Source organism: Anolis sagrei, chromosome X, assembly GCF_037176765.1.
Source record: "Anolis sagrei isolate rAnoSag1 chromosome X, rAnoSag1.mat, whole genome shotgun sequence".
NCBI classification, from domain to species: domain Eukaryota; kingdom Metazoa; phylum Chordata; class Lepidosauria; order Squamata; family Dactyloidae; genus Anolis; species Anolis sagrei.
In genome coordinates this window covers 103,583,025-103,596,318 of record NC_090034.1, presented here as the reverse complement: position 1 = coordinate 103,596,318, position 13,294 = coordinate 103,583,025, and the positions used below count along the sequence as shown (strand labels likewise).

Here is a 13,294-nt window from a genome sequence, read left to right as displayed (position 1 = left end):
GCACAAAAATGTATTTATATATATAGAGAGAGAGATTCCCAACCTGTGGTCCATGGACCACCAGTGGTCTGCAAGAACTAAAATATGGTCTGCGGCCTCACCATTACTACACCATTGCAGCGAGAGTGACTGGTCTTGCAAAACCCTCTTATAGTACCGAGGCTTATTAAATATGGTTGTGTGGGCAAGCAGATGGCGACTACTGGGTGACATATGTTCTGTATCAGAAACTAGAGCTGATGTGGTCTATCCAATGCAGTTTTCTGAATCAGCACTCCAAATAACCAAACTGAATCTAAAGTTGTTGAAGGCTTTCATGGCCGGAATCACTGGGTTGTTGTAGGTTTTTCCGGGCTATATGGCCATGTTCTGGAGGCTATTTTTCTCCTGACGTTTCGCCTGCATCTATGGCAAGCATCCTCAGAGGTAGTGACCTCACTACCTCTGAGGATGCTTGCCATAGATGCTGGTGAAACGTCAGGAGAAAAATTGCCTCCAGAACATGGCCATATAGCCCGGAAAAACCTACAACAACCCAGTGAATCTAAAGTTGATCGAAAACCGATTTGTAAAGCTTTTTGTATTAATGTTGGAGAGCAGTCCCTGGACAAAGTGGTTCCTGTTTTAACTGGTAGTCGTGTCTTCCCATACTATCCAATGTTCTTCCTATCTTCTCTTCCAGTTGATTTAAACAGAGCTTTTGATGACTAGCTCTCCTATAGTTCTCTCATTCATAGAATCAGAAGGGATCCCCAAAGGCCATCCTGTCCAACCCCATTCTGCTAGGCGCAAAGAAAGCACCCCTGACAGATGGCCATCCAATTTCTGTTTAAAAAACCTCCAGATAAGGAAGCTACACCATTCGTTCCACTCCGTTCGTGGGTTTGCCATCAGTTGGGGTCAAGTTTGACAGGAAAAATAAACAGAAGGGAGAGACTGAAGCAGATGAGGTGTTTTAGACAGGCAGTTTCTTGGTCGCCTCTGAGTGATGTGGGTTTGGGACGTGATATAAGGTAGAAGGGATGAGCAGAACCTAGAACATGAGCCATATCTAAAGCAGTCTTTGTTAGAACTCACTCCTGAGCCTTTTCTCCCCTCCCTTTGTTATCCATAGATCAAGAATCCATTACCTCAGAGACAGAGGCGAGTAGCATAACTGAACACTTCCAGCAAAGCAGCTCTTTGCCCCAAACCCCGGAGCAGGAAAAATACCTCAAGCATCATTTCGAGACCCTGGCCGATGCCCACGTAGAAGGTAACGCACACGTTATTGTGGGGAAAAGCACAACGCAACACCCTGCAGCCCTAAAGTCCCAGTCTCCGGCTTCTACAACTTGTGTCGCAGATAGCAGTGATTGGGGATTAAACTGTTCAGTGGCCTCTCTTTTATTTCCCCAAACTTGGATATCAATCAGACCTGGGCAAGCTTGGTGTTGGAGTTCAGCCTGTGGTTGTGTTCCAAGATCAGGGTGCTTTAGATGTGGGGAATGATGTCAATGAGGGTCAAGATGGCAATGGTTTGGTCAATGATATTAATGCAGAGAATGACATAGAGACATCGGTTCAAAGTGTAGTTTCCCATGAGAATGTTCCTACAGGGTATAGGGATGATAATGTTGACGGCTTTCGTGGCCGGAATCACTGGGTTGTTGTGGGTTTTTTTGGCCTCTATGGCCATGTTCTAGAGGCATTATCTCCTGACGTTTCGCCTGCATCTATGGCAAGCATCCTCAGAGGTAGTGAGGTCTGTTGGAACTAGCAAAAAGGGTTTATATATCTGTGGAATGACCAGGGTGGGACAAAGGACTCTTGTCTGCTGGAGCTAGGTGTGAATGTTTCAACTGACCACCTTGATTAGCATACAATGGGCTGACTGTGCTTGGAGCAAACTTTTGTTGAGAGGTAATTAGATGTGCCTGCCTGCTTCCTCTCTGTTGTTGTGCTGTTGCAATTTTAGAGTTTTTTTTAATACTGGTAGCCAGATTTTGTTCATTTACATGGTTTCCTCCTTTCTGTTGAAATTGTCCACATGCTTGTGGATTTCAATGGCTTCTCTGTGTAGTCTGACATGGTGGTTGTGAGAGTGGTCCAGCATTTCTGTGTTCTCAAATAATATGCTGTGTCCAGGTTGGTTCATCAGGTGCTCGGCTATGTCTGACTTCTCTGGTTGAAGTAGTCTGCAGTGCCTTTCATGTTCCTTGACTCGTATTTGGGCCATGCTGCCTTTGGTGGTCCCTCTGTAAACTTGTCCACAGCTGCATGGTACACGGTAGACTCCTGCAGAAGTGAGAGGATCTCTCTTGTCCTTTGCTGAACGGAGCATTGGTTGGATTTTCTTGGTGGGTCTGTAGATAGTTTGTATGTTGTGTTTCATCAGCAGCTTCCCTATGTGGGCAGTGGTTCCCTTGATGTCTGGCAAGAACACTTTTCCTCTGGGTGGATCTTCGGGATGATATATAGGGATGATAGTTTACTCCCTGAATTGCTCCCAGAGTGTTCCCAGGATTTGGGGCTTGAAAACAACTTGGCACCTGGAGAAATTAATGAGCATATAGACAGGCGGGTGGAAATTAGCCAAAACAGCTCGGTCAAGGCCTTCGGCGTTCGGCCAGGCTTCGACAGATAAGGATGAGAGGCATTCAGAGAAAACAAAACCAGTTTCTAAGGGCTGGGAATGGCTTAACGAGAGGATATAAAGTTCCAACCATGGGAAATACAGTCAGATGAAGCATCGTTTTAGAATCCTGCTAGGTTTGCTCTTGTCTTATGGAAGCCTTGCTTGGAAGATTCATGTTTAAGGATTTCTTGTTTATGGTTGGACTCTTTGTCTCGAGATTATATCCTCATGCTTCGCATCAACGTTTTCCTGGTTCTTTGGATTTTATTAGAGAAGTCTGGACTTTGTTTTTGAACTTTGCTGAACCTACCTTGGAATACTTTGTTCCTGCTTATCATCCTACCTAATTGGATTTATCTATTCTCTTAAAGTGTTTTTTTTTTTACCTTGCCGCTTTTACTTATCTTCAATAAAAAATGATAGTTTTCCTACTCAACGTGTGGTGTTTTAAAGTCAGAGGGTTATTCCTGTTCTGGAGTGCAACACTTGGGCCCTGGGGGTGTTTTGGACTCCAACTCCCACCATTCCTAACAGCCTCAGGCCCCTTCCTTTTCCCCCTCAGCCGCTTAAGCGGCTGAGGGGGGAAAGGAAAGGGCCTGAGGCTGTTAGGAATGGTGGGAGTTGGAGTCCAAAACACCCCCAGGGCCCAACTTTGCCCATGCCCGACCTACACACAACTAATGTATTTCTATGCAAACAACCCAAACCTAATTAGAAGGTGCTAACTCCTTTTGAATCCAGAAAAGTTTGACGGTTGTCTCCGGGACTTGAAGCCACCCGGCAGCAAAGAAGAAGAGGAGGTTGCCTTGTTGCCGAATCGTCGCCTGAGCACTTCGGCCAGGTTTCTCTCGCACCGCCAGAAAAACAGCCGGTGGGAGATGTTTCCTTTCCTCTATTTTGTCCTGTAAGGAAGCCACTTAATCTCTAAATATGCCCAACTGAGGTTATCCTTCTTTTTTGGTGTTGTTGTTATTTGCCCAGGTTTTCCACCGCTTTTCTTCAACGGCAGTACAGTGAAACGATGGCTGCAGAGCTGGTTCCAGAGGAGAGTCCTGCGCCCAGTGAACCCAAGAAACCAGAGGCAAGTTGAATGTATTGTCAAAGGCTTTCATAGCTGGAATCACTGGGTTGTTTTAGGTTTTTCGGGCTATATGACCATGTTCTAGAAGCATTCCCTCCTGACGTTTTGCCTTCATCTATGGCAGGTATCTTCAATAAAAATTATTGTATTTTGGGAGTTGTAGTGCACCCACAACCATGTGCATTTTGGACAATTAACAAATTGACTTTTTTCAAATAACACAAGCAATGCTGGGTACCCAAGCTAGTTAATAATACAAAATAATAACATATAATAATAATAATAATAATAATAATAATAATAATAATATGTTTATCCAACATTTTCCTTGCTGCCCATCATTCCACAGTATATGCAGATTTTTCTTCCACTTGTTATTTCTTTAGTCCCCTTTTCTGCATTTCTGTGTACAACTACAGTCATGTCAATGGTTTCCTTTCTTAATAAAACGTTGTTGCTGTTGTTGTTGTCATGTGCTTTCAAGTCATGGCTAAAGAATCCCTTTCTCTTTTTTGGAGAGAAAAGCCGATTATAAACAACAACAACAATTGTAATTTCCCATCGTGGTCAACTGTGAATCGTACATATGGTAGTTTCTGTGCCTGAGCAGACAGCTTCAGAACCTTCTAGATAGATTTGAAAAACTTTGGCGGTTGGCCCCGCCCACTCTCCCCTTGCGAGTATAAGTAGCACCTCAGTTCTTTTCATCCGCCGCTTATGCAGCAGTTATGGAACCTCTCTCTCTCTCTGACCTTTGGCTAGTTTTTATTTTATTATTTTATTTTATTTTTATTATTAAACTGTGTTACTGGTTTATTTTTCTTGGAGAGAAAGGCCGATTATAAACAACAACAATATAATTATGATAATTCTAAACTCTGGAGAGCACCTACTTTGTGTGCAATGTTAGCTTGCTGGTCTAACTTGCACACAGATGTGCTTCTTTGCAAAACAAAGATGATGCAGAGTCTGAGCAGCATCAAAAACAACAAGCTCGAGCTTTCAGATCTACTGTTATCAATCTGTTTTTTAATCCGCAGTGCTTAAAAATAATACAGTCTTTCCCATCGTGATCCCTGTGAATTGCACATATGGTAGTTTCTGCACCTGAGCAGACAGCTTCGGAACCTTCTAGATAGATATTGGACTGCCAATAATGTCTGACTGGACTTTTTATTCTTTGACGTTGTTCTCCTTTTTAATTGAAATGGCAGTCGTCAGCTTTTAAATGCTGTGCTTTGTGCTAAGCTAGGTATTTGGTTAATGATGTCCATACTCGTGTCTTCTCTGCTTGGGGGAGGGACATTTGTCCACAATCTTGTTCCATCTATGTCTTTTATGCCAAAAACAAACAAACAAAAAAAATGCCTAAATTCCACCTAAATCAGCCCTCTATGAGCGCGCGGCTGCTACTCCCCCCCCCCCTACAAGTCAATGGTTTTGTGGGCGCCATTATTCCCTCAGGGGAAAAGGACTTACCATTTGTCAGGTTTTACAATGTATTATAATGTAATATAGCTGAGTCATGCACTGCTAATGGGCTTCTATTGGAAATGCTGAGTCATGCATTAACTGTATATAGAACTTCATTTGGGGAATGTGTTCTGGCCTAGTCCAGGTGATTTTGAATAATGCAATCCTGGGTCTGAGTTAAGTAATGAGTTGGGAACCAATCAGAGATTGCTATGTGTAATTGTATAGAATTGTATATAAGGAAGTCATGTACAGTATATATTTCTCTCCTTGTGCTGTGATGTTGTTCATCAAAGGCTATATGTAATCAAAAGAACCTGTCTGCTAAGACAAGATATAACTGTGTGCTGTGGTAAGTTTGTAATATCATCTAGACTGGGGGAAAGGCAATGGTAAAACTGACAATGGCCGGGCATGTGCTCAAGTGTCTGTAAAAGGTTCCAGAGTGACTGCAGGCTGTGGAAGCAGTTGACGGAAAATACTGTGCAGGAAGAAGCTACTGGAAAGCGCTGAAGTTGTGCAACTGATCTGCTGCTGAATTGTGAAGTTAATCTCAACACCGTTAATGTTTTTGCCCATGTTTTCCATTGCCTTTCTTCAACTTAAGAGCAAGATGAACATTTTTGTAATGCTCAAAATGAATATGATGAGTGCAAAAGGCAGGTACGATGCCATTACCATTTGGAAAGTTTTGGGAAAAATCAGTAGGTGTGTATTTTGTGAAGGACAAAAGGACCAGGAAATTGTTCTCGGGCTTTTTTTTTTTTTTTAGTAAATCAGGCCTTGCAATGTGATTTCTAATTCTCTCAAATGACTGGTTTTTAGAAACCTTCAGCGGAAACTTGCTCAGAGTTGAAAGAAGCGCTTGATGCCAAAGTATCCAGTATTTCAGGTAAGGCTCTGGACTAAAAGACTTATTCCCCATCGTGGTCCCTGTGAATCACACATATGGTAATTCCTGCCCCTGCGCAGACCAGCTTCGGAACCTTCTAGAAATTTTATTAAACATTTTGGTGGTAGCCCTGCCCACTCTCCCCTTGTGAGTACAGCTACTGCCTCCAGTTCTCTTGATCCGCCGCTCTGTCAGCAGCAAAATTATAGGACCATAGAATCCTAGAGTTGGAAGAGACCTCGTGGGTCATCCAGTCCAACCCCATTCTGCCAAGAAGCAGGAAAATCTCCTTCAAAGCACCCCTGACAGATGGTCATCCAACCTCTGCTTAAAAGCCTCCGAAGAAAGAGCCTCCGTTTTGTAGAATTGTTTCTGCTTCACTTCTTTCCTCTTTCCTCTCCTGTATTAGAACTCCAAACATGGAGGTATTTGATTTCTTTTGTTGTTGTTGTTGTTGTTCTCAGAAGCACAGGTTCTCATCAAGAACTTTGAAAGGCACTTGGAACCTCTGTGCGCCGAATTTAAAGAGATTTTGCAGCTTTACGACCAGGTAAGACGGGAGGAAGGCGGGAAGACGTGCTAATATAGTATATATAATAATATCGTATATATGACATTTTGGCCGCCCCCAACAACAGTACAGCCACAACGGTGGGTTTTCATCAAAAAGAACTGACCTGGTTGTGTTCCACAGGTGAGCACCTGCAGTAGCTCCACCGAAGAGGATCTCCTCCACCTCAAGAGCCGGTTGTGCAGCTCTTTCGGCTGGATGAAGACCGAGCTGGACCTGCGAGCGGTCAGGAGCCGAGCAGACGCGGCGACGTCCACCGAGGGCCCTCCCTCCTGGCCGAAGCCCCTCCAGGACAGCGAGACCCTCTCGCTTCTCAGGCATTACTCCGACTCCCTGCTGAGCATCGTCCAGAGAAAGCTGGGCGAAGCGCACCACACGGGCGAGGCTTGAGCAGCCCTTTCTCTCCCCGTCGCACTGCTTTTGCTCAGGAAAAACACGGCACCTACATTCCTATCTGACTCCTGAGGAGTTGGTTGGTTGTTTTTTCCAAGATCACTAGTTCGGATGTTCGCTTTTCCTTTTTGGAGTTTTACTTTTTAGGCCACTTGGGAGCCACGTTCTTTATAAGAATGCCCAAAGAGTCGGAGAAGTCCTTCTGCGCGTTCTGGGACTTCTCCCGTTAAGAGTGGTTTTTATTCACGTTGACATTGTTTTAAGTGTTGTTTTAATTGGTTGGGAAAATAAATTGCATAATTGTTCTTTCAAAGGAGTATGTGCAAGTCTGTATTTTCAACGGAAGTGGCAGCGATTTTGGAAAAGGAGCGGAAAAGGGTGAGCAACTCTCTTCAATAAAAGGGATCCTTAGAAGTGGGTTGTTGTAGGTTTTTCCGGGTTATATGGCCATGTTCCAGAGGCAATCTCTCCTGACGTTTCGCCTGCATTTATGGCAAGCATCCTCAGAGGTAGTGAGGTGACCTCACTACCTCTGAGGATGCTTGCCATAGATGCAGGCGAAACGTCAGGAGAGATTGCCTCTGGAACATGGCCATATAGCCCAAAAAAACCTACAACAACCCAGTGATTCCGGCCATGAAAGCCTTCGACAATACATTGTTCCTTAGAAGTATCTAGTCAAGCATTACGATGTGCTTCTCAAGTTGGGAAATTTGGTCTGTTCAACCAAAACTGCTTTCTGTCTGTTGTTGAAGGCTTTCGTGGCCAGAATCACCGGATTGCCATGAGTTTTTGGGGCTGTATGGCCATGTTCCAGTAGCATTCTCTCCTGACACTTCACCTGCATCTGTGGCCGGCATGCTCAGAAGAAATGAGGCAAGTGGGATGTATATATATCTGTGGAATAATGTCCAGGGTGGGAGAAAGAACCCTTGTCTGTTTAAAGCAAGTGTAGATATTGCAATTAGCAAACTTGAATACCATTGAGGAGCCTTGCAGCTGCAAAGTCAATCAGTGAGGGTATTTGCATAGAGGTGGTCTGGCTGTTGTTCCTTGGTGATACCCTTTGTTTAGGAGGTGTTAACTGGCTCTCAGTTGTTTGCTGTCTGGAGCTCCCCTGTTTCCCTGTCGTAGTCAACTGTGAATTGCACATGTGGTAATTCCTGCACCTGCGCAGTACAGCTTTGGAACTTTCTGGAATATAAAACATTTTGTCCCCAGCCTTGTCCTGCCCACTCCCCCCTGAGTATATATGGCCCGTAGGCGGGGCCAGGCCCTCAGTTCTCTTGATCTGCCTAGCAAGCAGCTAGAGAACCTTCTTCTCATGAGTTCACTTTGAACTGTTTTTTTCTGGACTGCTTGTATTTACTACCTGTTTCTGAGCGGTGTTCCATATTTACTGTCTTGATTCTGGTGTTTTTAGACCGCTCTGATAACCATCATGTCAGACTACACGAGAGAAGCTATCGAAATCCACAAGCACGTGAACAATTTCTTTTTTTAATAGTAATCTTTATTAAAGGTTTTTTTAAAAAAAATACAAAGTATATAAAAAGGAAAAATATACATATATAAAAATAGTCCTAAAGAGAGAGAGAGAGAAGAAAAAGAAAAGAAAAGAAAATTAAAAAAGGAAGAAAGAAGTGAAAATAGCAGATAAGTGGTCAAAAATCTCCTTTGTTGACTTCCTGAGTATCTTCCAAGTGGTTTTTCCTCTTTCTTTTGTCTTAGGTTTTTTCCCCTCTTGTTTTCTCTTCCTTTTATATTATTATATATCCATTTTTTCTGTTTCATATAATTTGTCACTTTTGTCCAGTCAGTTTCTTTTATCGGGGTCCCTTTATTTTTTTTGATATTAGGTATGTTAACCTATCCATATTTTTAATATCTACAATTTTTCTATCCAATCACTAATTTCTGAGATCTCTTCTTTTTTCCATAATTTTGCGTAGCAAATTCTTGCTGCGGTATTCAATAAAAAAGGAGTTTATCTGTATTTTTTTTCTAATTTTTGGTCTAAAAAAACAATCAAAGGAAGCTAATCTGAGTGAAGGTTCTCGTGCTGCTGCTTTGGCGGCGGATGAAGAGAACTGGCTACTTATATATACTCAGAGGGGAGAGTGGGCGGGGCCTACAGCCAAAAATGTTTAATAGAATTTCTAGAAGGTTCCGAAAGCTGTTCTGCACAGGTGTAGGAATTACCATATGTGCAAATTCACAGGTGACTACTCAGGGAACTACGGTTACAGGTAAGCAACCTATAATGATCCCTAGTAGAAATATCTCGGGTTTGAATGGGATTCTTATATTTAACATTTCCTGCAATATTTTGTGAATTTTTCCCCAATATATTTTAGACTTTGTACACGACCACCACATGTGGAAATATGATCCCTCTATCTTTCCACATTTCCAACATTTTGTGTTTATATTTTTGTAACATTTCCCAATTTTTTGGGGGGGTCACCTATGTACCACCTATGTGCTACTTTAATCCAATTTTCTTTTAGGTCTGTTGCGTATATGTATTTAATCTTTGTTTACCTTTTTTATCCCAATCCTCTTTTTAAATTCTTTTTCCAATATTTTCTTTCCATCTTTTCATATATATTTTTCTCCCTTCGGTTCTGTGTTCCATTCCAATAGTTTCCTATATATCTTTGCTATTACTTTTTGTTCCGACTTCAGTATAGTGTCCCAAAAGATATCTTGTTCTTGAAAGCCCATTTCTTTGTCTTTCTTAAAACATTCCTTTATTTGTCTGTATTGATGCCACAATATTTTTTTTTGTTTATCATATTCATTTCCTGCACGTGAACAATTTCAACAGAAATTAAAAAGAAAAAAAAATCTGGCTACTAGTATTAAACACCAAAATCAAAACAGTAAATAAGGAACACCGCTCAGAAACGGGGAACTCCAGACAGTAAACAATCAAGAGCCCAAACTGAGGGTGCCTCCAGGCAACAGAGGCCAAGCTACCTCTATGTAGAGACCCTCACTGATTGACTTTGCAGCTGCAAGGCTACTCATTGCTACTCAAGCTTGTTAAATGCAATATACACACTTGCTTTAAACAGACAAGGGTTCTTTCTCCCACCCTGGACATTATTCCACAGGTATATATACACTCCAGTTTGATTCACTACCAACAGAACCTTTGAAAATGCCATTAGCTACAGAAGCAGGCCAAATGTCAGGAGAGAATGATGCTGGAACATACAGCCCAGAGCAACCCAAAGCTGCTTTCTGTTTCTTATAATTCCTTTCAAGATAGATCAAAGAAACCTTTGATCTCGAGCCCTTCAACACTATTGTCACAAGTTGCGCTTCTATTATACAACTATAATAGTAGCGCGGGCGAACGCTTTGGTTTGTTAACCAAATGAGCCCGAAAGGACTTGCCTAAAATCAAACTGCTTGGAAAGCTGTCCATGGAAACAGGTTTATTCAAATCGAGGCGCATCAAACAAAACATGGAAATGGGCCCGTGTTTTGAAAGGAGAGATTTGTTTGCTTTTAACTGCCGTCAGGGCCGGGCCTTTTTCCAGGCTCAAAAGCGGCAAAAGTGAGGAAGCGCAAAAGGGAGGAGGCATTGCATTGCACTTGTAATACTTCAGCAGTTGCAGAACTTTGAAAAATACATTTATTAGTCCCAGAATGGTCCAGGGCTTTGGGGTGCCTGGAAGTTTGAGTTCAGTGATGTAACTTCACCAAACTTTACTAAGTACGCCCACTTGGACAGGGAGAAGGAGAATAAATAAATTATTGTTTATTTCTTTATTTATTTACTATATTTGTATACTGCTCTTCTCAGCCCTGGGGTGACTCAGAGTGGTTCAATGCTCAAAATTCAATGCTCAAAAACATCATAAAACAGTTAAAAACAATTAAAAACAGTAGCATAATAAACAGTCAATATAAATCAATCAAACATCTCATTAGTGTCTCATAGTTAAAATCAAGATCCAGTCTCATTGTCCATTTGTTCCATGTTCCTATGTTCGTTACACTGCCTATTCAAATGCCTGCTCAAACAACCACGTTTTCACTTTCCTCCGAAATGTCAACAAGGAGGGGGCCGATCTAATATCTGTAGGAAGGGCGTTCCACAGCCGAGGGGCCACCACTGAGAAGGTCCTCTCTCGTCCCCGCCAAACGTACTTGTGATGCAGGCAGGTCTAAGAGCAGAGCCTCCCCAGACGATCTTAACACCCTATCTGGTTCATAGGAGGAGATGCGTTCGGACAGGTAAGTTGGGTTGTTGTTGTTATTATTTGATACACAACAAGAGTAGTAAACAACAAACAAGATCACAATGCTGGCTTTTGTATTGGATCACACGTCGGACACTTTCCAAGTATCTAGGACTGTGTAATGTTTTGGCGAATAATGCATGCAGATCTGAGTTGGGTAGTTTTTTGCAACTGACAGATGGTCAGTGCCGATTGTCTTTAAGTGCAGGCCAAGGTCTTTAGACACTGCACCCAGTGTGCCAATCACCACTGGGACCCCCTTGACTGGCTTGTGCTAGAGTCTTTGCAGTTCGATCTTTAAATCCTCATATTGTGTCAGCTTTTCCAGTTGTTTCTCTGCAATCCTGCTGTCACCTGGGATTGCAACATCGACAATCCATACTTTGTTTTTTAACACGATCATGAGGTCAGACGTCTTGTGCTCCAAAACTCTGAATTCGGAAGACCCAGAGGAATTTGACATGTTGTAACTTTTTCCGACTTGTGGTCCCACCAGTTCTTTGTCGCAGGCAGATGTTATTTGTGGCACAAGTTCCAATGAATCATCTGAGCAACGGTGTTGTGCCTCTGCTTGGAGTCTGTCTGCGCGATCTTGCAGCAGAGGATGGGATCTATTGTTTCATCTGCTTCCTTGCAGAGTCTACACTTGGGATCTGTTGTCGACTTTTCAGTTTGGGCTTTGATTATTATTATTATTACTAGCTGTACCCGCCACGCCTTGCTGTGGCCAACCTTCCCTCCCTCTTTCTCTCCTCCCTTCCCTCTTTCCTTCCTTTCCTCTTTTTCTTTCCCTATCTCTCTCATCTTTCTTCCATCTCTACCTGTTTCTTTCCTCCCTTTCTTTGCTCTTTGGTTACATCCATCCTTCCTTCCTTTCTTCCCTATCTTTAGTTCCTTCCCTCTTTTTTTCCTTTCACTTTTTTATTTCCTTCTCTCCTTCCTTGCTTCTCTATCTTTCTTTCTTTCCTTCTTTCCCTCCCTCCTTCTCTCCTTCCCTCTTTCCCCCCTTCTCTCGTTACTTCTTGACTGTCCCTTCCATTTAATATTGTATTTATATCTTACATAGAAAGAAGGAAAGGAAGGAGGAAACAAGGAGGGACAGGAAGGAAGGAAGGAAAAAGGAAGGGAGGGATGAAAGAAGGGAAGGAAGCAAAAGAAAGGAGGGACAGGGAGGGAGGGAGAAAGGAGAAGGGAGGAAGGAGGGAAAGAAAAGAGGGGGATGAAGAAAGGAGGGAGGGAAGGAAATGAAGGGGAAGGAAATGAAGAAAGGGAAAGAAGGAGGAAAGGGAGGAAGGAAAGGAAGGAGGAACAGGAAGGAAGGAAGGAAAAAGGAAGGGAGGGAGGGATGAAAGAAGGGAAGGAAGGAAAAGAAAGGAGGGACGGAGGGAGGGAGGAAGGAGAAGGAAGGAAGGAGGGAAAGAAAAGAGGGGGATGAAGAAAGGGAGGAAAGGAAATGAAGGGGAAGGGAATGAAGAAAGGGAAAGAAGGAGGAAAGGGAGGGAGGAAGGAAAGGAAGGAGGGACAAGAAGGAAGGAAGGAAAAAGGAAGGGAGGGATGAAAGAAGTGAAGGAAGGAAAAGGAGGGACAGGAAGAGAGGGAGGAAGGAAGGGGAAGGAAGGAAGGAGGGAAAGAAAAGAGGGAGATGAAGAAAGGAGGGAGGGAAGGAAATGAAGAGGAAGGAAATGAAGAAAGGGAAAGAAGGAGGAAAGGGAGGGAGGAAGGAAAGGAAGGAGGGACAAGAAGGAAGGAAGGAAAAAGGAAGGGAGGGATGAAAGAAGGGAAGGAGAAGAAAGAAGGAGGGAAAGGAAGGGAAGGAGGAAGGAAGGAGGGAAAGAAAAGAGGGGGATGAAGAAAGGAGGGAGGGAAGGAAATGAAGGGGAAAGAAATGAAGAAAGAGAAAGAAGGAGGGAGGAAAAGAAGGAAAGGAAAAAGGAAGGAGGGACAGGAAGAAAGGGAAGGAGGGAAAGAAGGAAAGGAAGGGAAGAAGAAAAGGAAAGAAAGGAAAGGGAGG

The 13,294-nt window shown here is 43.0% G+C and overlaps 1 protein-coding gene across 1 annotated transcript in view; it reads left to right on the top strand.

Annotated features, from left to right (window-relative positions):
• Positions 1-7,340, top strand: part of LOC132781618 (WD repeat-containing protein 62) — a 41,358-nt gene extending 34,018 nt beyond the window's left edge. Inside the window, exons 25-30 of the mRNA XM_067461049.1 lie at positions 1,115-1,255; positions 3,359-3,488; positions 3,599-3,698; positions 5,997-6,063; positions 6,528-6,613; positions 6,758-7,340. Coding sequence (XP_067317150.1) covers positions 1,115-1,255; positions 3,359-3,488; positions 3,599-3,698; positions 5,997-6,063; positions 6,528-6,613; positions 6,758-7,024 — 791 coding nt within the window. The 3' untranslated portion in view covers positions 7,025-7,340. The remainder of the gene's footprint in view (positions 1-1,114; positions 1,256-3,358; positions 3,489-3,598; positions 3,699-5,996; positions 6,064-6,527; positions 6,614-6,757) is intronic.
• The last annotated feature ends 5,954 nt before the right edge of the window (positions 7,341-13,294 follow it).